The 27,924-nt window shown below is 44.6% G+C and overlaps 1 protein-coding gene across 12 annotated transcripts in view; it reads left to right on the top strand.

The window, feature by feature from the left end:
- Positions 1–27,924, top strand: part of MYBPC1 (myosin binding protein C1) — a 120,850-nt gene that overhangs the window by 54,796 nt on the left and 38,130 nt on the right. For 8 of the 12 annotated variants that reach the window (XM_060245631.1, XM_060245632.1, XM_060245625.1 and 5 more), the window contains 10 exons: positions 3,268–3,312; positions 4,021–4,077; positions 9,131–9,297; positions 10,671–10,803; positions 14,351–14,475; positions 15,781–15,886; positions 21,975–22,141; positions 24,125–24,287; positions 25,218–25,324; positions 26,918–27,051. In XM_060245631.1, the coding sequence (XP_060101614.1) occupies positions 3,268–3,312; positions 4,021–4,077; positions 9,131–9,297; positions 10,671–10,803; positions 14,351–14,475; positions 15,781–15,886; positions 21,975–22,141; positions 24,125–24,287; positions 25,218–25,324; positions 26,918–27,051 (1,204 nt within the window). The remainder of the gene's footprint in view (positions 1–3,267; positions 3,313–4,020; positions 4,078–9,130; positions 9,298–10,670; positions 10,804–14,350; positions 14,476–15,780; positions 15,887–21,974; positions 22,142–24,124; positions 24,288–25,217; positions 25,325–26,917; positions 27,052–27,924) is intronic. The other 4 variants (XM_060245633.1, XM_060245634.1, XM_060245626.1 and 1 more) reach the window with 1 other exon arrangement.

Below are 27,924 nucleotides of genomic sequence, written 5' to 3'. Positions count from 1 at the left end.
TTGGTGTCCCAGTACCCTGCATGTAAATTTCATAACCTCTTTACACGTTCTGTCTGCATGGCACAGAAGACTTTTAAAACCAAAAGAAACCCCCAAAAACATGTCTCTAGCTTGATAGTGATGGGTGTCTTGTAACTCCAAATGCTCTTTATTTAGTGTTGTTATTCCAGTAGTCATGCCATTTTAGTATATTTTCCCTGCCAGCTCAACCATTGCACAGTGTGGCATGCCATAATATGGTTTCCTTCCCCCCAAATCTCTTTACTTTTCCTCACTACCACTGCCTCATACTCACATTGACACAAGCATGTGCTAAACACACTTGACCCTTTTCAGATGTTACAGTCCATATGTGCTGTAACATATGGCAGGAGAGTACAGATCAGGATTCCCCAACATGGCCATAGATGCCACGGTACCCACCAATAATACCCCAGACACCTGTCAAGCTTTTCAGACAGTGGACAGCAGGGTCACAGTAAGGCAGGGCTTATTGCTCTCATGCAAGTTATGGGATCTTCTACAGCTGCAATAGCAGCCACAGTAACTGGAGGATAAGGAGGACTGATAAGCACTCAGGCTTGTAGTTCCATTCTCCCTTCAGGTGTTCCTCCTTCTCTTTCTCCAGTCCTCCTCCTGGGCTGTCCTTTATTCCTTTCAATTCCTCCTCAGTGAATCTTCTTCAAAGTGAGGGGGGAGGTGGCTCTGCCTCATGTGTGCATAGATTTTAGGTTTGGCTCTGCCTCCCAAGGAAGCCATTTTGGGGTGGTACCCACCACTCCTTCTTAAAATTCCGCAGGTTCAAAAATTTGGGAGCTGCCCAAGGACTTCTCGGATAGGATTTATCAGGGGAACTGCTGCAGTTCCCCATGCATTTGAACTTGTGAAGTGTGTTTTTCCAACACAGGCTAATTACAAAAGCAACAAGATGACCCAGCTACTCCCCTTGGCACCACAGAGGAAAGGAGAGCTTGCTGTTCCCGCTGACTTTTGTATTGGTGGATGAGGCAGTGGTGGCAGGGCCTCATGAAGCCTGTATTCATGTCTGGCATAGATATCATGGTGGGTCAGCAAGACAAATAGGCATGCTAAATCAGCAAAAGAGGAACACCAGCAACCCCAAATCATCCTGTTACAGGGTTGCCATCATCCAGGGGAGTCAAAATAAAGAACCGCGGTGTGGAGAATACAAATCAAAAATACATTGCTCTAGGCACAACAAGAAACAATTTAGTAATAGCCAATAATTTGTTTACAAATGTACAACATACAAATCCCAAATATAAAATATGGACTACAGTGAGTCAATCCAGTACACTGTTTCAAATCTTCCTCAGGTCCAAGGATGAATAGGCTGAATTAAAAAAAAAACCTTACAGTTCTGTTTGTTGCTATCACTTTGAAGTGGGACCAAACCGGACTCCAAAGACCTTACAATCTTAATAATTGTTATCACGTTTGGAATGGGGCCAAACCATTTCTCCTGTATAATTATTGTAGGCTTTGGCTACTGAGTGATTAATAGGTGGAATTCACTGCTGCAGGAGGTGGTGGCAGCTACAAGCATAGCCAGCTTCAAGAGGGGATTGGATAAAAATATGGAGCAGAGGTCCATCGGTGGCTATTAGCCACAGCATTTTGTTGGAACTGTCTGGGCTCTGTATTCTTGGTGTTGGGGGCGGGGGAGTGGAAGGGCTTCTAGCCGCACTTGTGAACCTCCTGATGGCATTTGGGGTTTTTTGGGCCACTGTGTGACACAGAGTGTTGGACTGGATGGGCCACTGGCCTGATCCAACATGGCTTCTCTTATGTTATGTTCTTATGGTGAATGTGTGTTGTGATTCCCACATAAACACGTTAAGAACATAAGAGAAACCATGTTGGATCAGGCCAATGGCCCATCCAGTCCAACATTCTGTGTCACACAGTGGCCAAAAAAACAAGTGACATCAGGAGGTCCACCAGTGGGGCCAGGACACTAGAAACCCTCCCACTGTGCCCCCCCAAGCACCAAGAATACAGAGCATCACTGCTCCAGACAGAGAGTTCCAACAATACGCTGTGGCTAATAGCAAATACTCTTGGAAATAAGACTGTAAGTTGCTTGGAGTCTGGTCTTTAGTTCTGCTGCAGGAAGAGGAAACTACAATTCCACCCACTTCCCCCCCCCCCATCCCCACAGTTCTCTTCTAGTTTGTGGTTAAGCTACTTGACTTCTTTTAGTTCACCCCCTTCATAAGAAATATGCATTATAAGAAGAGAAACCTGTTTTCCATACACAATGGAAATTGAAGGATACCCTGTGAGGAAGGCTTATAGTTAATGGCAGGGGTCATTTCATTAAAAAAGAGGTGCCAGAGCTCATTAGCACAACTCATTTGCATATGCCACATACCCCTGACATCACCAGAAGGTGTACTAAATTATATCAGCTCAGCATCTACCTTAAAATGTTTCTTGAATTATAATTGTCATAATAAAACTTTACTCCCATCATACTTTTAAAATTACTTTATTTTCCTGTAAGGCCACAGTGGCATGATGAAGATATCCATCTGTTGGCTTTATATGATTTGGTTCTTTTCCCATTTTTGTGGGGGAAATATTAGAAAGTTTGTAAAATCTTAAGGGTTCATTAAAATTCTCATAGGGGGTTTGAACAATGGAGCCCATAAGCAAGTATTGGGGGGAGGGGTTAAGAAAGAAAGAGCACAATAAAATTTAGGTTCTGGAGCTCCACTCCTGTGAGCTCCTGCCCAAAATGAGGCCTGGTTAATGGTTTTATCATCACCAATGTAGCTTTTATTATTGATCTGTATAAAAGCAGAGCTTTATCTATTTTATACTGTAAACAGAACCCTGATTCTCTTACAAAAATCACTACATTCTGCATTTAGAATAAATAATATAAATCAAGTAACTTTCATATATTTTTTTTCCTTCTGTGAACTATTTCTGGAGATTTGTGTGTGTGTGTGTGCGCGTGCAAAAGTTGAATGACACAGGAATGGTGGGAGGGAAAAGAACAGAAATAGAGATTAAATGTGGGTTTAAGAGAATGTGGGATTCAAAGAAAATAGTGGCTGTGAGTCAAGGAGACATTACTGAGCAGGCTACTGTTACTCCATTTCCTGATCACTGAAAAAGCTTTCCTATCACTGTGTTTTGTTTCGGAGCTCCAAACACTCAATGCACATTTTTTCAATTGACTATGAACCATGAGGACTAGAAACATAATAACTTAATCACTTCCCCCTCTCCCCAAAGATTGGATTCTCCGGATGCTAAACCAGGTGCCAGGGGAATCCATAGGTATGTGGAATACATTCAGCCCTGTCTAGACATATTGCAATAACACTGTTATTGCTCAACATGTGATAGAAAGGAAAATATTTTTTTCAATCCCTTTCTATCTAATCTTAAAAGTGAACAAGACATTGTGTGTGTGTGAGTGTGCATGCACGCCTATGTGCGTGCAAATGGGATTAGGCACTCAGTTGCCACCCCTTCCCCTTAACTGACAAGCATAAGAGAAACTTAGCTTTTCTCTTTGATATTTTATACAGCTGTGCATTGTTCGATGCAGCATTCGCAACAATGCAAGCTCTTGCTTCATATTTATAACTTGGATCAGCACAAGCCCTTTGTTTTTAAGCAGGCATACTGGTGGAAGCAAAGCAAAAACAAAATCCTTTGTGCTGACTCTGTGCCTTTCACATTTGTGTTACACGAATGTCAAAACACAAATGTGGGCAAATTTATCTCTTCAGGTCTGCAAAAAAAATTTGCCTGGAAAAGTGTAACTGGAAACAACACAAACCTTTGTATTCACTTTCTAACTTAGTGCTTGTTATGGCAGGTCTATTGCCTGTGAAAAGGAACACAAGTTTGTGTTGGCATAATAGTCTCCTTTGCCTGTCTATACAGTATTGCATTGTAGGACTTCTAAAGTGTATGCAATATGTGTTGTTCATCTCTCTGGGTATTAAACAACGATTTGATCTTTTTTATTAACAACAGCGGTGAAGGACAAGAGGATGCAGGAGAACTTGACTTTAGTGGTCTCCTGAAACGTAGGTGAGAACCAAGTGATGAAGTGAGCAGGTGTGGACTGGAAATGGTTTAGGCTCTCACACTGAAAGTTGTCAGGTGTAGAATTAATCCCTCCAAAAATGTTGCCATCACTTTCATTTGATGTTCCTAACTTTAATCGTTAAGGGCCGACACTTACTGCGAATTAATACAGCTCCATTCTGAATGCTGTTTAGTATGTCAATAAGAAGCCATAATGGTCACAGAACATTTCTTAGGGCTGCTACCCATATTATGACTCAACAACACAGGAATGTTCTTGTGTTGCTTACATTGTAACATGGGTCAAGGTCTTCCTGGCAGTTGCCAATAGTATATACATGTTTGTTTTGTGTTTGCATGGTGTTATTTAAATTTCCTGTATAGGGAAGAGCAATTCAAATAATTGAGCCTGGTGAGAATGTTGGGTCTGCTTTGCACATGTTTTGCTCCATCTGATTTAAAATCAGACTGCTTTATTTCAAGCATAAAACCCTGCAGTTTAAATCTGCAGAGAGATACACCAGAAATACAGCTGTGTGATATCCAATCTATCACTAGAGGGAGCAAAACACATGCAGAACACATTCCAGTCCACCCCCACCAAGAAACAGGAGCTTACCAGCAAGTAAAATGAGAATGTGAAAAAGACCTTCAATAGAGAATTACCAGTAGTTATTTACTGAATTCTGGCATTGTGTCACTCAAAAGCGGGGAGGGATGCCACTAGCTGTTAAAGAGGCAGGCACACCGGGGCTAGCCTGAATCTGTATTGTAAAAGTGGGAACAAGTGCTCATTTCATAAGAGCACTTGAAAATGGCTTTTAAAGATATCACAGTAATCCAGGAAGTTTTTACCTGGCCATATCACTATTTATATAGCAAGAGGTTACGGCATGTACCACTCTTGGCAGATATTACATCCCATGGGAAGGGAATGCTCCTAGCTGAACCCAGCTGTGTGTGTCATTCTTTTCCCACATGATAGCCACCGACAATGGATTTTCATACAGCAACCTGTTTAAGCACCGTAGCAGGAAGCAGGGAGAGTCTTAGTGATTCTGGCAGAAATTAAGAATGAGGACCCAGACTCACTGCCACCCCATCCAGTGGGACCCACATCCCACTGGAACCACCCCGGGTTCAAGAAAGGACTGGCGGGTATGCACAGTGGCTACCACCAAGCAAGCTAATGACTGAATCCCGGATGGGTTGGGCATGTGCAGTAGCTGCCAGGCCAGCTGCTGCCCAAGCCGTGAAGGAACCAGGCACAAGTGATGTCTGCCAAGCTGACCAGCTGCTGCCTGGGTCCTGAAGAGGGCAGACATGTTTGGTGACCACTGAGCTGGCTGCCTGCTGCCCATGTGCCATAGAGGATGAGTGCATATTGTCCTTGCTGGCACTGAGCCAGCTACACAAGAACTGCGGGAAGGATGAAAGCAAGGGCAGGAGCATGTCTGCTCTTCCTCCTTTCCCTTTGCTTGGGAGCTGGGACCATAGGTGCTCAGGGCTCACCAGACTGCCCCAGATTCCACTTGGCTAAGACTGCCCCACTGGGAAATTACCCATAAGAGTCAGCACTGTAGTAAGAATAAAATGAGGAAGGGGAGAATGCAGTAAGCCACTGGGAGAAAAACTGGGTGTATGTGAAGTAGGTAAAGAAATAAACAAGAACCCTTTCAAACATCCAAAACTCATGATGGTCCAGGAGCAGTTCTTCTGGGGCGATATCTCTAGAATTAACAATTGTCATTATCAAACACAAGTGTTTTTATTCTCATTAAGATTCTAGACCAAAACTTGTTTACTGAGATAACTTGAGGCACTTTTGAGACGGACAAAAGTTCACTGATTAGACCATTCATAAACCACTGAGAACCAAACTAGACATTACATTTGTTACAGAGTCCTGGGAACCTGGTCTCAGAATAAAGCATGTGGAGCAGCTAAGATGAGGGCAATAACTCTCTTCAGTGCCTGTTTAGGCTAGGAAAATGGCATGTGTGTGTTGGGAGGAGACAACAGCCCCTCCTTCCCTCACATCACAGTTCCCAGCACATCACAGTTTACCTAGAGTCCGGCATTGGCCAGGGTGAGGCGATATAATAATAATAATAATAATAATAATAATAATAATAATAATAATAATAATAATAATAATAATAATAATAATAATAATAATAATAATAATAATAGTAGTAGTAGTAGTAGTAGTAGTAATTATTATTAGCCTCTGATTTGTTTATAAACAGATGGCACCCAAGCTGCTGTTTAGCTGCAAGGAGACAAAGTTGGGTCTGAGAAACCTGGACTGAACTCTTTTTACTTTTTACTTTGGCCCTGATATGAGGTAGAGTCAAACCCTTTCTCAGGAATTTAACCAGTAACAACCTGCAGAGAAGGCTGGTAGTTGACCCGGCTAACTACTGCAGATATACACTCACTTTGAATTCCATTTCATTCTCACCAGGACGCTATGTTCTCTTCCCTATGTAGGATTCTTGGTTTGATAAGTTCCTAGGGGTGTTCATATTACTACTAGTATATGAAAGATATGTTTGTGATAGTTGAATTTTTTATAATTTCCTACTAACATATAACTCATGTGTTGAAAGATTTTTAGTGAACTCTGTGGTCTTGTGGAATTATACCTGTGATTGCTACATTAATTTTATTCTTATGCGTATATATATGTGTACACATAGATCTACAGAAACATCTCTTGTTTGGATAATGGGCAAATCAGACTTTCAAAGCAATCTGGTGACTATTATTTTGTTAATAATTACCATTTCATCTCCAAGATTTAGAGTACTTTGTGTGTACTAGGATAGATTTCTGTCATCTGTCTTCAGAAACCAGTTAAGTTTTACGTATTTATCACTTACAGGCTTTATGTAGGAGCACTTCAATCATTTATGTTTCTAGTTATTTTCAGTTTTTTATATTTCAGTGCTCAATGGAATGAAAGTGTTTTTTAACAAGTATATTTATTTTAGGAAAGATCTTAATATAAATATATATTCTGACTGTTTCCAAATTTCATGTTGGTAACAGTGGAATTGACAAAAACCACACACTTCATCACAAACTTCAGTGGGGCAGAATTAAATTTACATGGAAATATATCAGATTTATATGCATTGCATTCCAGCATGTTGAGGACATCTCATGCATCAGATCACTAGGAGCCATTCAAATAAGCTGGGAATGCAATGGGAACCTCTGAGTTGAGGAAACTTGGAAATAAGCCAAATTTCATCTCTCCCTGAGACAATAGGTTTCAGAAAAGGGCTCAGCCTAACGTCTTGTGAACAAAAATCTTAATGGCTGATAGCAGGCTTTCATTTTGATGACAGTTTGAGGGGCTTTTAGATTGCTGGAACAAACTAATGATCTGTTTTGGCAAAAGATAAACAAGTTAACATTCTAGTAAGTGTAAAACAACTGGAGTATTTTAAGCAACATAGGAACTTGAGTAAAATCCAAAAGGATTCACATCCTATGCTGTACTGCCTTTAAAAAGAATCAAGTTACATGCCCATTCTCCACTCAAGAATAATCATTTCATCCTCCATAGAAAGTTTGTTTGGTCAAGGAGTTCTTCAATTGAACAAAGTAAATGAAGAGGCCAGAAGAGTATTTCCCTAATGGGTTGAAAATCAGGATTCACTTTATTCTCAACTGCAATCTAATGTTAAGGGACATATTCTCATATTGGTTCATGTTGATGATGTGCATACCTGTTGTCATGATTGAGAGTTGTTGCCACTGCTAGGATGATCAGCCAATTAAAATGAGAATATGTCCTCTTAATGTGTGTCAGCTTCTGAATATCTTTATTTTGACCTAATCTCTGGGAAGGTGGAATCTCACTGAAACAGCAGTGTTTTGCAGTAAGTAGCCAATCTTTATAAACTGTAAGCATAACATTTTCAATAAAAAGTCATGCAATAAAAGTCACATACATAAAAATCACATACTCATGCTTGCTTTCGGTGTACCTATGGTGAATTCACAACAAAGAGAGTTTTGCCTATTATTCTCCATGTTATGGCCATTACTTCTGAATGTATGATCACATGTTGAGATCTGAGGTAACAATTTTTGGACAGATCTCCAGGACATCATTATCATGAGAACATGACAGGTAAACCACCATGGTAAAAATTAACCTAAGCAACACATCTTAGGAGGGATTAATTTGGCTACTTTCTCTATTCTTCAAGATTATTTTTTTCTGGAGAAGTCACATAGGAAGGCAGCCTTCTGGAAGTTCAGTACAGATTGATTTTCATTGTCACATGTTGACAGCCTTTAAAAATCTCTCTGAGTTAATAGTCAGGAGGATTCATGTGGTGAATATCCGTTAAGTCCTCCCCTCCCTATGTACTTCACCATGAGGTAAAAATTGCTTTCAAAAATTCCTTTGTGGTAAGGAAAAAGAAATCCACTCACTTGTCTGAGACAGATGCCTTGGTGTATACACTCACTGTTGTGGACAGTTACAACTCCACCCCCCGCCTTTTTTTTTGTTTGAGACAGTGAACATATACCCATCAGCAATTAGACTTCTTTAACAATCAGCTTCTGGAATGGCTCCAATTTGCCACTGGTTAAGGCCAGATTCAACAGATATTAATGTCTTTTGCTGTTGATCACTCACTGTTGGAGCAGGCCCTAGCAATTATCTGTTTCAAAGCACATGTTGCAGTTTTCTTTCTCATCAGTTGAATCATACACACGGAAAAACAATAGACTGATGCAGAACTCCAGTTTCTTTCACGTGAAACCTTACAGAAGCTCTTTTGAACTCAAAAAGCTAACTCAAGACCTGTAAAAATGTTACTCATTGACGACAAGGGTAAGTACACCTCCTTCATTTCTACTATAATGATGTCTGACTGGCAACCAATCACATTGGCTCAGACCCATTCTTAAGCCTTTGAGTTAAATCACTAGGCTTCACTAAAAGAGTTTCAATTTAGCTTTCTTTGGATTTGATACTCATTTGCCTATTTTATTTCACTAACTTGTGCTACATTCCTTTCTCTACTAGGGAGGTTAAACAAGAGCCAGAAGAACCTGATATAGATGTGTGGGAGCTTCTGAAGAATGCCAATCCCAATGACTATGAGAAAATTGCGTTTCAGTATGGGATCACTGATCTGAGGGGTATGCTGAAACGTCTGAAACGCACACGCAGAGAAGAAAAGAAGAGTGCAGGTATGAAAGCAACAGAAAACTCCCACAGATTTGTCCAGGAAACCAAAAGGAATTCCTTCCAAAAAGCATCTTGCATACAGAAAGTGTTCCTCCGATGGTGAACAACTCTAATGAGAGAACTGCTTGTTCTTTTAAACAGCACAGCCATATAAAGAGTTTTGGAAAATATGGATTCTTGCAACTTTGAAAAATTATACTTGCTGACACTCTTCCAGATGTTCAGCTGTCACAACTTCTGTGGTATCTACTGGTTTTTTAGTAGACATTTTAGTATTGCACAAAAGGTGGACGGACAGACATAAGACATAAGATAGTGAAATCACTTTATGTTGCAATATAAATTGAATTTATACTGAGACATAAAGCAATTTCATCATTCTTATGTCCATCCATCCATCTTTTGTCACACTCTCTTAGCATGACTTACAATGGTGAAGGAGAGGAGTTTAAGGATGCAGGTAGGTGTGTGGTGCCTTCCACTGAGTTCCATGGGACAAAGTAAACAGGTTATACACCAGGGTTTAATTTAAAGGGGGCATAACTTGTCTTGCTCCAGATACAGGCATCAAGGGGAAAATTTAGGCCTCAACCCAATAGTATCCTTGAGTCCATGCCTTTATTTTCTGGCCTCAAAATAAATTATTGATATTCATCCTATCCACTTAGGAGTGAAGTCTGCACCCACCCCCTGATATTGGATGGCCTAGACATAGTTAATAGATGTCGTGGGGTAGAAAGTGGAGTTGCTAGCATTAGGGAGCCTTTTGGGGGTGGGGAGTAATCTCCTGTGATGACATGTGGCATTGACATTCCTTGTTTGTATTCTGAAGTGGCATTATGACACTCTAGGAGCTTGCATGTCATTGTCTAACATCACTGTCTCTTGTTCCCCTGGAGCTAAGAGGCCCCAAGAACCTGGGGAAAGAGGCTTGTCTACCACCCCATCTCCTGAAGGCAGGTCTGAGACTTTCCTCCACTCTTTCAACCCCTGGGTAGAAAGGTACAAGGATAGAGCTATCTGTCTCAAGGCTGGCTGGCTTGGCTTGGAGAAGTGATTTAAAGGGACAAATGCCTTCTCCAAGCTGGTCGACGGGGCTGTGAGGGCTTCGAGAGCCACACAATATGTGTGAAAGAGCCACATGTGGCTCCTGAGCTGCAGTTTGGCCACCCCTAGTATACTGTGCCAATGCCTTCCACAAGTTAATTATGTGTTGTGTGAAGGGAGCAAGAGATTCATAATTGACCAATAATTTAATGCTAGTGTTAACAGAGGTTCCTGATGATTGATTGATTGATTATATGAAAACAAACTTTTTCCATGTATTTCTTTTTCTACTTTTCTCCCCCAACCTTTTTTTAAAATTACCCGACAGCTTTTGCTAAGATTTTGGATCCTGCATATCAAGTAGATAAGGGAGGTAGAGTCAGGTTTGTGGTGGAGCTGGCTGATCCAACTGTGGAACTAAAATGGTATAAAAATGGCCAAGAAATACGACCAAGTGGAAAGTAAGTATGTTGATGAAATCAAATGTGAAAAATGTTTTAAATCTTTCTTATTTCATTCTTATAACATTATAAAACAAAAAAGTAGATTACTGTTTCAAGGAGAATAGGCCAGGCAACCATAACCATGAAGCCAGATTATTCAGAGGCAATGTATTTCTGACAAACAGAGGCTGAGGAGCGAAACCAAAGATGGTCATTTCCTTTATGGATATCCTATTTCTGATGAGTTATTATAAATAAGTTTTATCAACAGGACAAACAAGTCCTCCATAGGGCCATTTCAGGCTGCCATGCCAGATTCCTCACAGAATGGGTTTAGAGGACAGGCCTACAGAGGTGTGATTTCTGCAGCTTATAAGACCAAATCCTGTCTCACAGATAGGGTTGCCAGCTCCTGATTAGGCTTGCCAATCCCCAGGTCCCAGCAGGTGTTCCCCTGCTTTTGCAGGCTTCTTCCCGCCCCCAGTCAGCTGGCTGGCAGGGGGAAGAACTGCTTTTTTTTCTAGAAAGATGAATGTGCCTTTAAATCTTAGACCAGGCTGGGGGTGGGGCGAGCCTGCAGAACAACATGCCTGGTGGAAGAGAAGGAGCCCAGGAACTGTGTTGGTTTTATAATCTTCTCAGAGGCTGTTTGCACAGGAAAAGGTAAAGTAGAACCATTAGTTGCCTAGTGTTATTCTATAGAATTTGGAACTTCAGCAACTTGTGAGTAAGTTGCCCTAGTGAGACCACACAAGTGTGGGATTGCAAACTGTTTGTTCTGGCTACTCTGTGTGTGAGAGAGAGAGAGAAAGAAAGAGAGGGAGAGTACAGAGGAGGTGCAGCTGGTTGGGGTGAAGAAATGAAGACTATTCAGGGGAACTGCATTGCTGTTTTTTTACTTATTTATTTTAGGGAATGTGAATGACTCCTGGCTCCATCCCCAAAGTTCCCAGATATTTTCTGAGTCAGACTTGGCAACCCTATCAGAACTCCCTGTTCAATTATGCTTGTCACAACCTTGCTATTGGCTCCTCCCCCAAAGTCCCCAGATATTTCTTGAATTGTACTTGGCAACCCTACTCCTGATTAAGAAATACTTGGAGATTTTGGGGGTGGAGTCTGAAGAGAATGGGGTTTGGGGAGTGGAAGGACTTTAATGTGGTATAATACCATGGAGTCCACCTTACAAAATGGCCATTTTCTCCAGGTGAACTGATTTCTGTTGCCTGGAGAACAGTTGTAATTGGGAGATCTCCAGCCACCACCTGGCTGTTAGCAACTTTAGCCACAGAATGGCTCAGTGAACCTAAATTTCTGCAGATAGGGCAGTGAGCCTGTGTTTCTGCAGCTCCTTGTCACAGGAAGCCATCATGATGGGCCTGGAAGTTGGATTCTGCTGAGTTCTTAACTGCTGTGTAAAGTTCAGGTCCCAGTTATGCTGAGTTCCTCTGCTATGTCAGGTTTAAGAGGCCGCATAGCATTATCAAAACAATATAATAATTTTCAATAATGTTTTTGTATTTAGCGGCACCTCATAATTTGAGGCCATAAACCAGGGGTGTCGAACTCCTTTGTTATGAGGGACAGATCTGACATAAATGAGACCTTGTCAGGCTGGGCCATGTGTGTACTTATTTAAGATTAGATAGCAGAGATATAAACTTAAAACATGCTTAAAACATTGGTCTCAAAGTTATTTACTTTGTATTTCTTCCATGGGATACAGGGAACTGGGCAAAGGAAGCTCTGCCTCTTTCCTTCCTTACCCAGGGGACCAGCAGGGGGAGGAGCCTCAGCCAATAGAAGGAAAGAGGCTTGCCTCAGTAGCTCTGCTGTGTGATTGAAAGAGATCCTGACAAAGCAAGCTATGCCTCCCTCCCCTTCCTCTGAAAGGGAGGCGCCTCTGCCAATGGAGAAAATAGAGATTTTGTTCTGTAGCTCCTGTGTGATTGAGCAAGCCTTGCAAAGCAAGCTTTTATGCAGAAGGAAGCAAGAGAGAGGGAGAAGGAAGCAGATGACAGCCAGTTGCTTGGGGGCCTGATAGGAGCCCTCCAGAGGCCTAATTTGGCCACATGTTTGACACTCCTTCCATAAACTGTAGTTTGCTTTAGCTTGAGCCTAAACTCACCTCTGATAAGGCTAAACGATTAAGACAAGTAAAGGTCAAGAAATCTATTCAGATTCTATTTGGATTCTATTTCATAATTCAGATTCTTCTCACCATTTTTTTTAAAAAAACAACAAAGCTTTGATGTAGAGAGCAGCTGCTTGTTTTGTGCTTGCAAATGTCCGAAATATGACTCCTGAAGAAAAAGATCCTAGGAGGAGTAGTTTGTAACAAACATAACCAGGGCTTTTTTTTTCCTGGAAAAAGAAGTGCTGGAACTCTCAAGAGAGAAATGAAGGAGAAACACATGGGTACCCTCATATTTTAAACATTTTTTAAGAATTTTGTTTCCATGAAGAGATGCCAGAATTCTGCTCCACTGTGTTCTCCGAGCGCCTCTGAGTGCACCCGCCACTGCATTGCCCCTGCTCAACATCTTCCCCACTGCTGCCCCCTGCCTGCAGCACTCCTGGCAAGCCGCCAGGCTGGACAACAAGGCAGAGGAGGGCGGCGGCAAGGGCAAGTGCAGTGACGGGGGGTAAGGGGCACCAGGGTGGTGGGGCACACATAGGGAGGGGGGCGCCCTCTGCCTGGTGGCACCCTAGGTGGCTGCCTACCTGGCCTACTGGGTGGTGGTGACCCTGCCAATGGAACCCTGCCTAGGTCAGAACCTCTGCAAGGGAGAAGAAAGGAGTGCCAGAAAAGCCACAAAATAAGGAGAAGTTGTTCGTCTGGAGCAAGGCTTTTTTTGTAGCAGAAACTCCTTTGCATATTAGACTACACCACCCTGATGTAGCCAATCCTCCAAAAGTTTGCAGTAGGCCCTGTAAGAAGAGCACTGTAAGCTCTTGGGAAATTAGCTACATCAGGGGTGTGTGGCCTAATATGCAAATGAGTTCCTGCTACAAAAAAAAAAGCCCTGCTCTGGATCCAGGAGAGTGCCTGTGAACATTGCCTTCTCTGAGGTCTTATATTCTTTCAAGAAGCCAGCTGAACTGAATGCCCCACCTTGTGTCTTTCAGTCCACAGAACAGCTGTTAGATGCTAATGAGTTTTGGTCATTACTGACCTGAAACAAATGTGAACCAGTGACCTCAAGGTGAAAGGCTCCATATCCCATTACCTATCCCTTGAGCCATCTGGCCTACCAGTAATGTTGGCTCCTTTACTCCAGCTATTATTGTATGTTAAGAAAAATGTCAAGAGTGCCTGGATGAAGCTTCGGGTTGTGTTACAAGTTATTTCCAGCTTCACTGCTCTAGGGTTTCAGGGACTATTCGGCCTTCTTGAAGTTTGCTTTTGCAGCCCCCCCCCCCCAGTAATAAGTTATAACAATCTTTCAGTGAAGCAGATTCCCTTAAGGTTTCCCTGCTTTGATGAGTATGTCGAAGATTAATGTGTGTTACTAACAAGTCTGCTAATGATTCCAATCTATTCTTTTTATGTCGTTCCCACCAGATATATTTTTGAGCATAAAGGTAATGAAAGGATCTTATTTATCAACAACTGCATGCTGACGGATGATGCTCGTTATCATGTGACCGCTGGTGACGAAAAATGCTCTACTGAGCTGTTTGTAAGAGGTAATAGCAATATATTCCACAGATTCCCCACTGATGCCACTCATAGTAGCAACCCCATAATTATGGATCTCTTTTTTAAAAACCTGGCATATATAATTCAAAGATGAAAACAATTGAAGGATGTTGTCTTCACATGCTTTAAGAACATAAGAGAAGCCATGCTAGATCAGGCTAAGGGCCCATCCAGTCCAGAACTCTGTGTCACACATTAGCCAAAAATCAGATGCTTTCAGGAGATCCATCAGCGGGGGCAGAAGCCCTTCTAATGTTGCCTCCCAAGCACCAAGAAGACAGAGCATCACTGCCCCAGACATAGAGTGCCATCTGTACCTTGTGGCTAATAGCCACAAACGTACCTCTGCTCCATAAGTTTATGGTTAAGGACCCAGACTGTTAATTAAAATTTTGTGCAAATCATGTTAATGTCATGTACTAGCAAAATGGAAATTTAGGTTTGAACTTTGAATTTATTATTGCATGTTTGTGTAAAGAGCCAATCTCTTTTCACAGATCATGGCTTGTGGTGTTTCTTCCTAGTCTAGAAGGGCAATGTATTTCTGAGCACATCATACTTAAGAGGTGTGTTGTCCTTTGGGTACCTCCCATAACTTCAGGGCAAAGGAGAAGGCAGGCCTCCTGTTATATTCATTCCAAGCCCTGTAGTGGCAGCATTATCACTGAACTGATAAGGACCCAGGAGGAGATGGAACTTGCACCCCCCCCCCCAATTCAGACTTCTCATCAGCTTTGATGTTACCCCTGCTGCAGTTGGAAAATAGCTGATTCACAGCAACCTGGCCTCTCTAACACAGACCATCCATCTGACTGACACTTTGCTACTTATGCATCAAAAAGGGGTCTGTGCTACTAAATAAGTTGCATTGTTTTTTTCATACATAAGCTGTTTTTATACTGGGATGCAGAAGCAGGAGATGGTAATAATAAGTGCTAATATAGATTGAAATAAAGGTAAGGGGGAGGATGAAGGTACTCTGCTCACCTTCCCTATCTACGTGATGTCTGCTGCTCTTCTAGCAATCTGAGTAGTGTCAGCACAGTTCCAGATTCTCAGAAGCTGTGACTCATCATAGACTAATTTTTACTCAATTCTGTCTTCTTCTTTGCCCATTCAATGGACTGTAGGAGTGCCAGATAGCTTTATTCTTCCAGTTATTGTGTGGAAACATTGTTTTACTGATTCTAAGCAAGATGCTTAAGATTAGACATTAAAATTAATTAGACATTAAAATTCAACCAGATTTTTCCCCTTGTTCTTAATATTGTTACGACGTCCTCTTCTTTTAGAGCCTCCAGTAATGGTGACAAAAGGTCTGGAAGATACCAATGGCTATATTGGAGACAAAGTAGAATTGTCAGTCGAAGTTTCTGAAGATGATGCAAATGTGAAATGGTATGTCATTTACATCCTTTTAAAATAAATATTTTGGCCCTGATCTATCAAAGTTTAGATGTGACGAAATCTCATTCACACTAGTGGAACAACGGGGGGGGGGGGGTGAATGATATAATACCAAAGTAATATTAAGTATCAGGGCTTTTTTGGTAGAAAAAGCCCAGCAGGAACTTATTTGCATATTAGACCACACACCCCTGATGCCAAGCCAGCTGGAACTGCGTTCCTGAGCGTTCCTGCTCAAAAGAAGCCCTGTTAAGTATTAATAATTGGCATAGCCAAAATTTGAAGCAGACATTAAAGGAGAAATGAACATTCCAGTTAACACTATCAAAAGATAAATATTTTATTTCAAAAAATTGTTCTCATATATTTTGTATGTAAAAATGGGGATTCTGATGTCGAAAAGTTCTCAACTCATTATGAATCCTTTTGTTGCTTTTTGTTATAGAAATGATATGTGTTTTGTTTTTATTGCAATGGTTGGGGAGAGGCTGTGGCTCAGTGGGACAGCTCTCTCAGCCCCCCTACTTCACAGGGTGTCTGTTGTGGGGAGGCAAAAGTAAAGGAAATGGTATGCCACTCTGAGACTCCTTAAGTTAGTGAAGAGTGGGGTATAGTGGTTAAGTGTATGGACTCTTTTGTGAAAACCAGGTTTGATTCCCCACTCCTTCACTTGCAGCTGCTGGAATGGCCTTGGGCCAGCCATAGCTCTCATAGAGTTGTTCTCGAAAGGGCAGCTTCTGGGAGAGCTCTCTCAGCCCCACCTACCTCACAGGGTGCCTGTTGTGGGGGAGGAAGATAAAGGAGATTGTGAGCCACTCTGAGATTTGCAGTGGAGGCTGGGATATAAATCCAATATCATCTTCTTCTTCTTCTCCCCCCACCCACCCAACAGGGTGTCTGTTGTGGGGGGAGAAGATATGGGAGATTGTAAGCTGCTCTGAGTCTCTGATTCAGAGGGAAGGGCGGGATATAAATCTGCAGTTATTTTTCTTCTGCAATTCTTCTATAATATAGTGGGTTCTATGCATGGCAGAGTTTCGGAGTAAGTGATAACAAGCTCTTTAATAGGAATCACATAGTGAAAGGTTACAATACAAGACTGGTGTTGGGGCCCACGGGCAAAACTTATATACATCTCTGGATTCCCGAACAAGCATGTTATTGGGTCATTCAAACCAGCGGGGTTTGAATCCTACAGCCCTTTGTTCCCAAGTCCCCAAGCTCAGTCCGTATGGCTCCAGTGAGCCAGGCGGAAACAACAAAGTCTTCCCTTGAGTCCACATACATAACATCCCTCCCCCATTAGTTTGCAAGCCCCTAGTGGACATAGTCTTTTAGGTACACGGGCTTTTGGTGTTTTCACATTGACTGCCTGAGCCCATGGGTTGGCGGCGATGCGGTTTCTTCTTCAGGCATTGCTGGCGGAGGCCCTGGTGCCGAGGGGGAATCCGCCAGCTGGACTGGGTCCTCCAAGGTTTCTGACGCTGATAGTGGTCCGTTTGTTCTGGCATGGGTGTAGCTGTTGTCTCTTCTGCTTCCTCCAGCTCAGGGGTTGTTTCGCCCCGAGCAGGAGCCGTGGAGGTTGCATTCTCATAATTTCCCCTGGGCTCCTCTTGCACACGTATTTGATCAATGTGTTGCCTTATTGTGAATCCCCCCTCTGAGGTGACTTCGTACATGACGGCCCCTAGTACTCGGGATACTTGCACTGGTATCCATGCTGGCCTCCCCCCCCCCCCGAAGTTTTTGGCAAACACTAAGTCCCCTGTGTCGAACCCCCAGGGGGCCTGGACTGCCTCTGGTAGCTCTTGCAGGTTGGGCACGTGGTCCGGATGCATGCGATCCAGGAGGGTTGTCAGCTGCCGACCCATGAGAAGCTCTGCTGAGCTGCGGCCGGTGACCGTACTGGGGGTGGAATGCTGCACTAAGAGGCACTCAGCGAGGCATGCTTCCCATTCCCCATATATGATTCGGCAGAGCGTTTCCTTCATAGCCCACACCATTCTTTCCACTTGGCCATTTGTGGCTGGGTGAAAGGGGGCTGACCTTATGTGTTTTATTAAATTTTGGCCACAGAAATCCTTAAACTCGGCCGAGGTGAAGGCCATCCCATTAGCCGATACTAATGTGTCAGGGAGGCCATGTGTGGCGAATACCCTGCGTAGCGCCCCTAATGCTTCCTGAGAAGAGGTGGAGGCCACTGACACTACCTCTAGCCATTTGGAGTAGGAGTCCACAATAAGGAAGAATATATGCTCCTGGAAGGGCCCCGCGAAGTCGAGGTGCAGACGGGACCAGGGGTTGCGAGTGGACTCCCACTGTTGGGCCAGGGCACGGGGCAGCACCGGACGAGTCTCCTGGCATGGCTGACATCGAGCCACCCAGGATTCAATGGTGTCGTCAATTCCTGGCCACCATACATAGCTGCGGGCCAGCTATTTAATGCGTACAATTCCTGAATGGGTTTCGTGCAGCACTGTTAGGACTCGCTGCCACAGTACTGGGGGCACCACCACCCTACTTCCCCACGACAGGCACCCTTTATGCACAGACAGTTCGTCCTGGCGGGACGCAAATGTAGAGAATTCCAAGCCCACGTATCCTTCTGGCTACCCCCTCCACACCCAATTCAGAACTCGGGAGAGAGTTTTGTCCTTGAAAGAGCAGCGGGCAATGTCCTTTGTGTGCACTGGGCGGTCCGGGAGGGCTTCGATTGACATAATCTGGAATGCCGGGTCTGGGTCCATGGAGGGCAGCGGCAGGCGGCTCAGAGCATCAGCGTGACCCATTGCTTTCCCAGGGCGGTACTTAAGGTCATACAGGTAACCCGCCAGGAAGATGGACCACCTCAACACCCACGGTGAAAGCATTTGGGACGTCTGTCGGTCAGGAGCGAACAGGCCCAGCAGGGGCTTGTGGTCCATCAAGATAGTGAATGGCTGGCCTTACAGGTATACGTGGAATTTTTTTACCCCTGCCACGATAGCCAGGCCCTCTTTGTCTATCTGAGTGTAGTTTTGCTCTGGTTTCTGTAATGTCCTGGAATAATATGCTACTAGAACCTCGTGACCATCCGGCAGCCTGTGGGCCAACACGGCGCCGACCCCGTAAGGCAAGGCATCACATGCGAGCACGACGGGTAGCCGCTCATCAAAGTGCGCCAGCAAGCTATTAGAAGTCAAAATGTCTTTTAATGCCTGGGAAGCAGCAGCTTGCCAATGACCCCAAGCCCACGGTGCCCTTTTGTCCAGCAGTCTGTATAAGTGCTGTGCTACCGCCGCCTTGTGGGAAAGGAAGGCATGGTAGAAATTGAGAATTCTCAAGAATGTTTGTAACTCAGCCTTGTTGGTGGGAGTCGGCGCATCACAAATGGCCTTTATTTTGTCCTGGGCCAGATGAATGCCGCTCGCGTCCACCATTCACCCCAGAAAATCTATGGTAGGCACCCCCAATACACATTTTTCCCATTTTACCTTTAACCCTGCCCCCTCAAAACGCCGTAACACCATTTGGAGGCGGTCGCCAAATTCGTCTTCGGTGGCTGCCGCAATCAGCACATCGTCGAAGAACGGCTGTACCCCAGAGATGCCTTTAAGAAAGGAATCCATTAAGCTCTGAAATAGTCCCGGAGCCACGCTGACCTCAAACTGCAAGCATCTAACTTTGAAGGCCCCCCCGGTGCTTTACGATAGTTTGCGCTTCTGCTGTGGCTGCGTCCACAGGGAGCTGTTGGTATGCTTGTGCCAAATCCAGTTTCCCAAAGATTTTTGCTCCCACTAGGGATGCTAACACATGGCTCACCACTGGAACGGGGTATGCATCGCCTTGCAATACCTTATTTATCGTGCATTTATAGTCAGCGCAGATGCGTATGCTGCCATTGGGTTTAATTGGGGTTACTATGGGAGTCTCCCACTTTGCATTAGTGACTGGTTCCAGAACCCCTTGGGCCACGAGGCGGTCCAGCTCCTCTTCGATCTTGGGCCTGAGAGCTAGTGGCACCTGCCTGCCCTTCAGCCGTATGGGCTGCACATTGGGGTCTAGTTGTAAGGCTATAGGGGCCCCAGTGTATGTCCCCAGAGTTCCATCGAAAACCGTGGGGAACTCTTTGCACACCCTTTGAAAGTCCTTTTGAATGGGGGTGTAATGGATCCCCGTCACTTGGATGCCCAGTGCCTGGAACCAGGACCAACCTAGAAGGCTGCACAGATCGCCCTCCACCATGATGAGGGGGAGCTCGCCCTTGAACTTTCCATACCTAACGTGGACCAGGCCCACTCCCTGGACTGTAACCTCCCACTTTTGAAAGTCCTGGATAAGGAATGAGGTTGGTTTTAATTGAGCTTCCCCCTGGGGGCACATCTCCCTGAACGTGCGGGCCAAAATGACCGTTTGGCCCACCCCGGAGTCTGCCTCCATTTTGCAGGGCTTAGCTTCCTTGAATACAGTCACATAGTATTTATCCGGGGAGGGAATGGACAACTGGCATATCTGGGTTACCGAAGTAGTGAGTGACTGGATGTCGTCCACTAGTGCGACCTCATGGCGGCGGCCATTCTGTTGGTGAGGAAGTTTTCCTTGGCCTTCCCGCATGTGTGGCTCCTAAACTTGCAGTGCGCCTAAACTTGCATGTGCGCCGCTCGTGTGGCTCCCCACAGCTGGCACAGGTCTTGGGGGTGGTCAATTCTGTTGCTCACGGCCTAGGATTTTGTTGGGTCGCCTGATGCCGCTTGAAGCCTCGTCCCTGTCTGAGTCGTCTGATTCTGCGGCCGGTCACAGCTGGTGGGCACTGGTCACTGGGCGGCAGGCCTTTTCTTTATGTGCATCCTATTTGTAGGGCTTTCTCCAAGGTTGGCTTTGATTCCGTCGTGATTTTCCGACGTACCTTCCCGTGAGTGAACTTCATGAGCAGGTTCTCCTCCAATTGTGTGCCATACTCCACCTTCCTGCCCAAGTCTCGCAAGGTCGTTACGGTCTCTAGGAAGGTCGTTACGGTCTCGTTCAGCTCCTGGAAGCTGTCGAGGAACTGTAGCTTCTGGGGGAGAAGAGAAGGCTTCAGGACAAAATGGCCAGTCAGCGCCTCAATGATCTTGTCGAAGGAAGACACCTTGAGCCTCAAGCGTCTCTGGTGCGACCAAGCCCTCTGCTAGCTGTAGCGTGGCGATGCCACAGTTGCTCAGCAGGATGGCCTTTTTGATTTCATGTTCATCCTCCTTGATTCGCTGTGCCACGAGGTGGTACTTGAGTCTTTTGACCCAGGCCTCCCATGCCTCGGGCTGTACCATGTTGAACTTCAGAATGGAGTTTTGCGATCCGGACGCGGCGGCCATGATCCGGCTGGGCGGTGGTGCCTGTTGTGCGGTGGCGCTGGAGCTCGGTGTGCTTGGAGGTGCTGGGGTGCCCTGGACCTCGCTCATCCAGATCCCATCCTCATCACCACTATAATACAGTGAGTTCTCTGCATGACAGAGTCTTGGAGTAAGTGATAACAAGCTCTTTAATAGGAATCACATAGTGAAAGTTTACAATACAAGACTGGTGTTGGGGCCCACGGGCTGAACTTATATACATCTCTGGGTTCCCACACAAGCATGTTATTGGGTCATTCAAACTGGCGGAGGCTTGTGATTGGTCCTGGGTTGTGGGGGTTTGAATCCTACAGCCCTTTGTTCCCAAGTCCCCAAACTCAGTCCGTATGGCTCCAATGAGCCAGGCGGAAACACCAAAGTCTTCCCTTGAGTCCACATACATAACATCTTCTCTTAAGTCCAGCCGTTCTACTGAAGACCAACACAGCTACCCTCTGAAACTATCTTGTGAGATTTATGATCACACACATTAATCTGAAGAAAACTCCAAACTGAATTTTCCTATATGTAAAAATTAGAAAAATATTGTGGCAGCAATAACGTATATTCTCCTAGCAAGAACTTAAATTGCTGAAAGATTTTTTAGAAGTTTTACTTCATGATTAACAGTCTATTATATATTTTCAGTCCATAAACAGCTTTTTTCCAGTCTGGGGTGGGCTTAGTAGTGGTACAATCAAGACAATCTTTTTTCCATTATCCTTGATCAGGTTTAAAAATGGCGTGGAACTGCCCCTTGATAGCAAATCTCGATACAAGGTGAAGGTTGAAGGTAAAAAACACACCCTGATCATCAATGAAGCTACCAAGGGTGACAATGCCACTTATTCAGTGATGACAACTGGAGGGCAATCTGCTGCTAAGCTAAAAGTTGACTGTGAGTGAAGCATGCCTTTTCAGCTTACTTATTGTAATATTTATACCTTGCTTTCCACTTCAGAGAGACCCAGAGCAGCTTATAAAAGTAGAGGAGACACAATATAAGGAAGCTGATAAACAAAGAAAACACCAAGCTACATCCCGGATTCAGTGGCTGGTTCATTTGAAAATAGGGTTGCCAATCCCCAGGTGGGGGCAGGAGATCCCCCAGTTTGGAGGCCCTCCCCCCGCTTCAGGGTCATCAGAAAGCGGGGGGAGGGGAGGGAAATGTCTGCTGGGAACTCTGTTATTCCCTATGGAGATTTATTTCCATAGAAAATCATGGAGAATTGATCCACGGGTATCTGGGGCTCTGGGGGGGGGACTGTTCTTTTGGGTAGAGGCACCAAAATTTCCGTATACCAAAATACCCCCCAAGTTTCAAAACGATTGGACCAGGAGGTCCAATTCTATGAGCCCCAAAAGAAGGTGCCCCTATCCTTCATTATTTCCTATGGAAGGAAGGCATTGAAAAAGTGTGCCGTCCCTTTAAATGTGATGGCCAGAACTCCCTTTGGAGTTCAATTATGCTTGTCACAGCCTTGATCTTGGCTCCACCCCTAATGTCTCCTGGCTCCACCCCCAAAGTCCCCAGATATTTCTTGAATTGGACTTGGCAACCCTATTTGAAAACAAAGACTGCAAATCACAGGCTAAGAGCAAAGGCCCAAAAGCCCTTTGGCCGCAGCCCTTTGCCTCATGCCCAAGAGCATGCACTTGTTGCCACACCCTTATACCTACAGGAAGGAAGGAAACAAAAAAACGACTGCTGAGATGGTGTGCAAGACGTTCCCCAGCAACATTTTCCCTCCCTCCCTCATAGTTGTACAAGAACACATACAAACAACTGCAATATAATCACCGAAGCCTCTTGATTTACTTAAAATATGCGTTCACAACACAACCTCCAGTGCCACTTTGTTCTTACTAAGCCCCAACTGGAAAATGTGAACAATGTATTGATTTCTTTGAAGAACAATATATTTGCAAGTTTCCTCTTCTGCCTTTTTTGGAGTTAATAGATACTTCTATTGTGGCTAATATACCCTGCTTTTAGTCAGGGGTCGTTTTGTAGAAAAATAGGTGGCAGAGCTCATTAGCAGAACTCGTTAGCATATGCCCCCCCCACCAAAAGCAACCCGATGCAAGAAAGGAGAGCCCCGGGTTAGTGAGGCCTGCTTGGGCTGGTTAGAGATCCAGCCAGCCCAAGCAGGCCTCACTTGCCTGGGGCTCTCTTGGACCTCCCCCCCCCCCAGTCAAAAACCCAGCAAGGTACCCACCACCCAAAATCACATAAGAAGTGGAGAAAGGGTGTGTGGGCTTCTCCAGAGGTTAATAAGGGCTGCTGGGGGTGTGGCAAAGCTCCTCATGGCTGGCTGGGTGCCCACTATTCTAATCCAGGGATTATTATGCAGCTGCATCTACTATTCAATGGACAAGGTAGGTGGGGAGGAAGAGAGGGAACCATCAGAAAGGTCCAGGAGCTGTGCTCCTGTGAGCTCCTGTTGAATCTGAGACCTGCTTTTAGTGAAAAGCTCTGTAGAAGTAGAATCTCTGTAGAAGAGATTAATTGTATGTGGCCATTGGCTGTCACAATAAAATTAAGCACAATATCATAAAAAGTAATCAGAAAGAAATAAAAACAGTCCAGTAAACAGACCAAACTCTGTAGGATGCCCACCAAGTATGAACTACCCTTCCAGTTACTGAAGGAGTTAAGGCCTACATGTTCTTACCTGCTTTCCATATATTGGAGTAACTGTGTGGAAATGACTCAGACATTGCGATGAAGGGGGAAAGCTGGTGCAGGAGCACCTATGTGGATGTATGCAGTAGCTTCCTATGCCCCAAACTTGCAATGACACTCCTGTTCAAAATGGTTAGCAACTCTCTGCCAATTGTAAACTGCTGCTGCAATTGCCTTGATTTCTCTTTTCCATAGTGAGGCCGTTGAAGATCATGCAGCCGTTGGAAGACCAAACAGTAAGGCTTGGCAAAGAACTTTCTCTGAAATGTGAGATTTCTGAGAATTTAGAAGGAAAGTGGTACAAAAATGGACAGCTTCTCCAACCAAGTGACCGTATCAAGATGTATCACAAAGGAAGGTAGGCACACTAAAGCACAAATGCATGGGGTCAATGTACTGCCAAAACCACATTGCTCAAGGGATTGGAAAAAGTCACTACAATGGAAGGAATATGGCCAGGAGTGGGAAAGGGGGTGGTTTAACTCTTTGTTTTCATGCCATTTTCATGATCAGGAATGCCCCCTGCCAGGATGCTTTAAATCCAGGGATGAAAGAAGACAGGCACCCGCATTGCCTGTCTTTCCCCCCATTTTCCCGGGCCTTAAAGCTGGGCAAGATTTCTGATCACAAAAATGGTGCCAGGGCAAACTTAATATTCTCGTTCCATATTGTTCTCCTCATGGCTATTTTTGCATCTGAAATATACATTTTAGGATTACCAATCTCCAGCATCTGTGGTTTTGACCTGAGAAACTATTGTGTTTTTATCAAGGGGCAAATATTTTCAGCTTGGTTTGCACAACTGGTTGCTGTAAAATAACAGCCCATTCAAAAGTTCTTGTGTATAGAGCAAACTATTTCTGCTCACATGGGGGGAGGTTTAAAAAACTCATAATATTTCAGAAAGGGGGAAGGGTGGCTTAGCTTATACTCAGTGATATTACAGGCACTATTCAAAAGATTCCATGGCATTCATTCAATGCTTCTAACTGGAATGGCCAGTGCTGATGAGAGCAAGAATAGAATCATATTTTCCCAGGAACAAAGTAATGCGGTATGACTGTTTAAATGTGATATCTTTGAAACAGAAGCATTGCATGATGGATAATGTGTGACTCTTGCAAGACAGACCATTTACACCCCAACTTTCTCCCTAGTGGGGATCAAAAGCAGCGTACACCATTCTCAGGTATATTAATTGCTTGCAAAACGTTGCTTTAATCTCATAGCTGCAATAAGTCTAACAACACTGTGTTTTCTGTAACTTTGCTATCTTGATTTTGCACAGAATCCACCGGCTAATTATTGATAGTTCACTTGTTGATGATGATGGTGAATATATGTTTGTTCCAGAAGCGTATAATATCAGCATCCCCTGCAAAGTACATATTATAGGTAACTTCCAGGTTTCTTTTTTCCTCTGGTGTGCTATCTACTATTGATTTAGAGGTACGGTTACCAAGCCTGGTCTGGCAACCAGGAAGAAACCAAGGGGCAGGGACATGAGGGATGACCGTGAGTGACAGAATGGGGTTTTTTGGGGGGGAAACCCTCTATGGCAACTCTCTCTCTCTGAATTGCCAAAAACCCTATGGTTTAACCTTCAAACGTCAAACAGCCAAGCACTCAGCACAGTAAGATGGTGGGAAAAGTTTACCTCCCATCACCTACATGTTTTACTTTTATCAGGGGAAAGTCTTCCCCAGTTTACCCATAAGTAGGCATATTTATGCACAGTTGGGTCCCTTCCTAGTATGGTTACCAGCCTGAAATTCCTTCAAACCCTATAGTAAAATAATAGAATGTAACGATAAGAGACTTCCTAGAGTGCCATGTTATCATTTCCAGGTGAAACTTGGAAGTGACTTTGCAACATCTATCACCCTCACCCCCTGCTTCTCATTCAAGCAATGGCAGGGAACAGGAGGTGGCAATGGGAAGTCACCTGCTATTCTGGGTTATTGGCAATCCTATATCTCCTCCCCAAACTCTGCCCTCTGCAAGCAGCACTCCCAAATCACCAGGAGTTTCCCAAGCTAGAGCTAACAACCCTACTCCTCAGTTGCTTTTAGATGACCCAGGGAGATCTGATTCTTGTCCTGCTTTAACCCATATGTGTGCATGTATTTAGCTGGTGTGGAAACCTTGGTCTCTACTCTGCAAAGCAAGCAGGATGCCTCTTGTGAAAGAAGGGAGAATGTTGCTGCTAGCAGCAGGGCTGGCGTGTGGGAATAGGCCAGGTAGGTGACTGCCTAGGGTGCATCGCCTAGGACGCACACCCAGGAAGGTGAAAGCAGCTAGGCAGGGCATCAGTCTGAGTCCTTCTCCGAGCCCACCTTCCCTTGCAAGGGAAGGTGGGCTCGGAGGAGAGCGCACCCCACCTGGCCGCTTTCACCTTCCCAGGTCTTGCAAAAGTGGGCTCTGATGAGTGCACAGGTTGCTGCCCCACCCTTCCCTTGCCTTTCCAGGTCTGCCCTAGGGTGGGGCAGGGCCTAGGGCACCAAGAAGTCTGGTGCTGGCCCTGGCTAGCAGCTGGCTCACAGATGAGACTGTGAGGTCTGTTTGCTGTAATATTCATCTGAGGAAATGAAAAAGTACATTTGGGAGTGGCCAAATACACTACATGGGTGGGTGAATGGGTTTTAAATTTGAAGCAGTTTTCCACAACAAATGAAGTAATGCATAGCTAGGGTGCATTCAGTTTTAGGGTGCATCTACAGTATTCATGAGGGCAGCATGTAAGAAAACCAAAAGCCTTATGGAGAGCTTGCCAAATAAAGTTTGGAGAAGTAATTAGGTAGGTCTTTTTTTTTTTTTAAGGCCAAGCGGTTAAATATCAGAGATATATGCACTAGCTGAGGAGGTTTTCATACAGAATTTTCTGAATTAGATTAGAGTCTGAGTTGTGTGTGTGCAGATCGGTGCACTTCTATAATATTCATCTCATCACAGAAATCCCTAACATGAATTCTTATGTGTCTTGTACAGATCCTCCTAAAATCCACCTTGATGGGCTTGGTGAGAATAATACAGTGACGGTTGTAGCAGGAACCAAGTTGCGCCTTGAGATCCCCATCTCTGGAGAGCCACCTCCAAAGGTCATGTGGAGCAGAGGCGACAAGGTACAACTGGGATCTAGGCCCCTATCTATGCTATGATAGGACTTTTTAAAAAGAAATGTGCTTTATTATCATTCATAATAATAAGATATTGTGGCTTTTTTATTATTGCAAATGTATCAACAGGGACATAGCTCTGGGATGAATTTGGAAGCTGGTTTGTTTATTTATTTATTATTTATCACTTTAAATTTCTATCCTGCCCTCTCCGCAAGCAGACTCAGGGCAACTAACAACATTCAATAGGTTTGAATAGGAAGCAAAGGAGAGGAATAGGGTTGGCATCAGCATGCCCTCAGCTGGGGCAGCTGCTAGGGTCCAAGGCTTCTGACTGGGCCCACAACTGCTGAGCCTTTCCTTGCCTGCTCAGTTGTGAGTGCTCTGCCACTCATGCTCCCAGCTGCACATACTGCCCAGTGCCATCAGGGGAAGGGCTGTGGGCAGTGCAGATGGCTGTGAGCCTAGGCAGCAGGAGGGTTTCCAAGCAAAGGCAGGGGAAGGATGTACAGGCAGGTAGTGAGACATATGAATGAGTGGGTGGGAAGGGAACTCTCTGCCCAGGAGGCCCGTAGCCATGGAGGGGCCTGTGGGGGCCCTGTCTCTGACTTCCTGTTGGAGTGCCCCTACACAGGGCCCCGACCTTCCCTCCCCTCTCTCGCCACCCCTGTCACCACTTGAGGGATTGTGAGGATGAAAAATTAGGCCAGAGGCACTCCCAGGAGCAGCCACTACTTCTCCAGCACCTTCAGTTGATCAGCAAACCCTTCAAATCATATGGGAGGCTGGCAGCTGCTCCTGGGTGCCCTCCTGTGCAATTTGATTCCTCCCCCGGCCGCAAAAGCTGAGGCCACCCCCTACCTCCTGGGAGATTTAAAT

This window comes from Heteronotia binoei, chromosome 8 (genome assembly GCF_032191835.1).
Source record: "Heteronotia binoei isolate CCM8104 ecotype False Entrance Well chromosome 8, APGP_CSIRO_Hbin_v1, whole genome shotgun sequence".
NCBI lineage: Eukaryota > Metazoa > Chordata > Lepidosauria > Squamata > Gekkonidae > Heteronotia > Heteronotia binoei.
The sequence above is the reverse complement of the archived record's forward strand: the minus strand, read 5'-3'. Positions and strand labels throughout refer to the sequence as shown.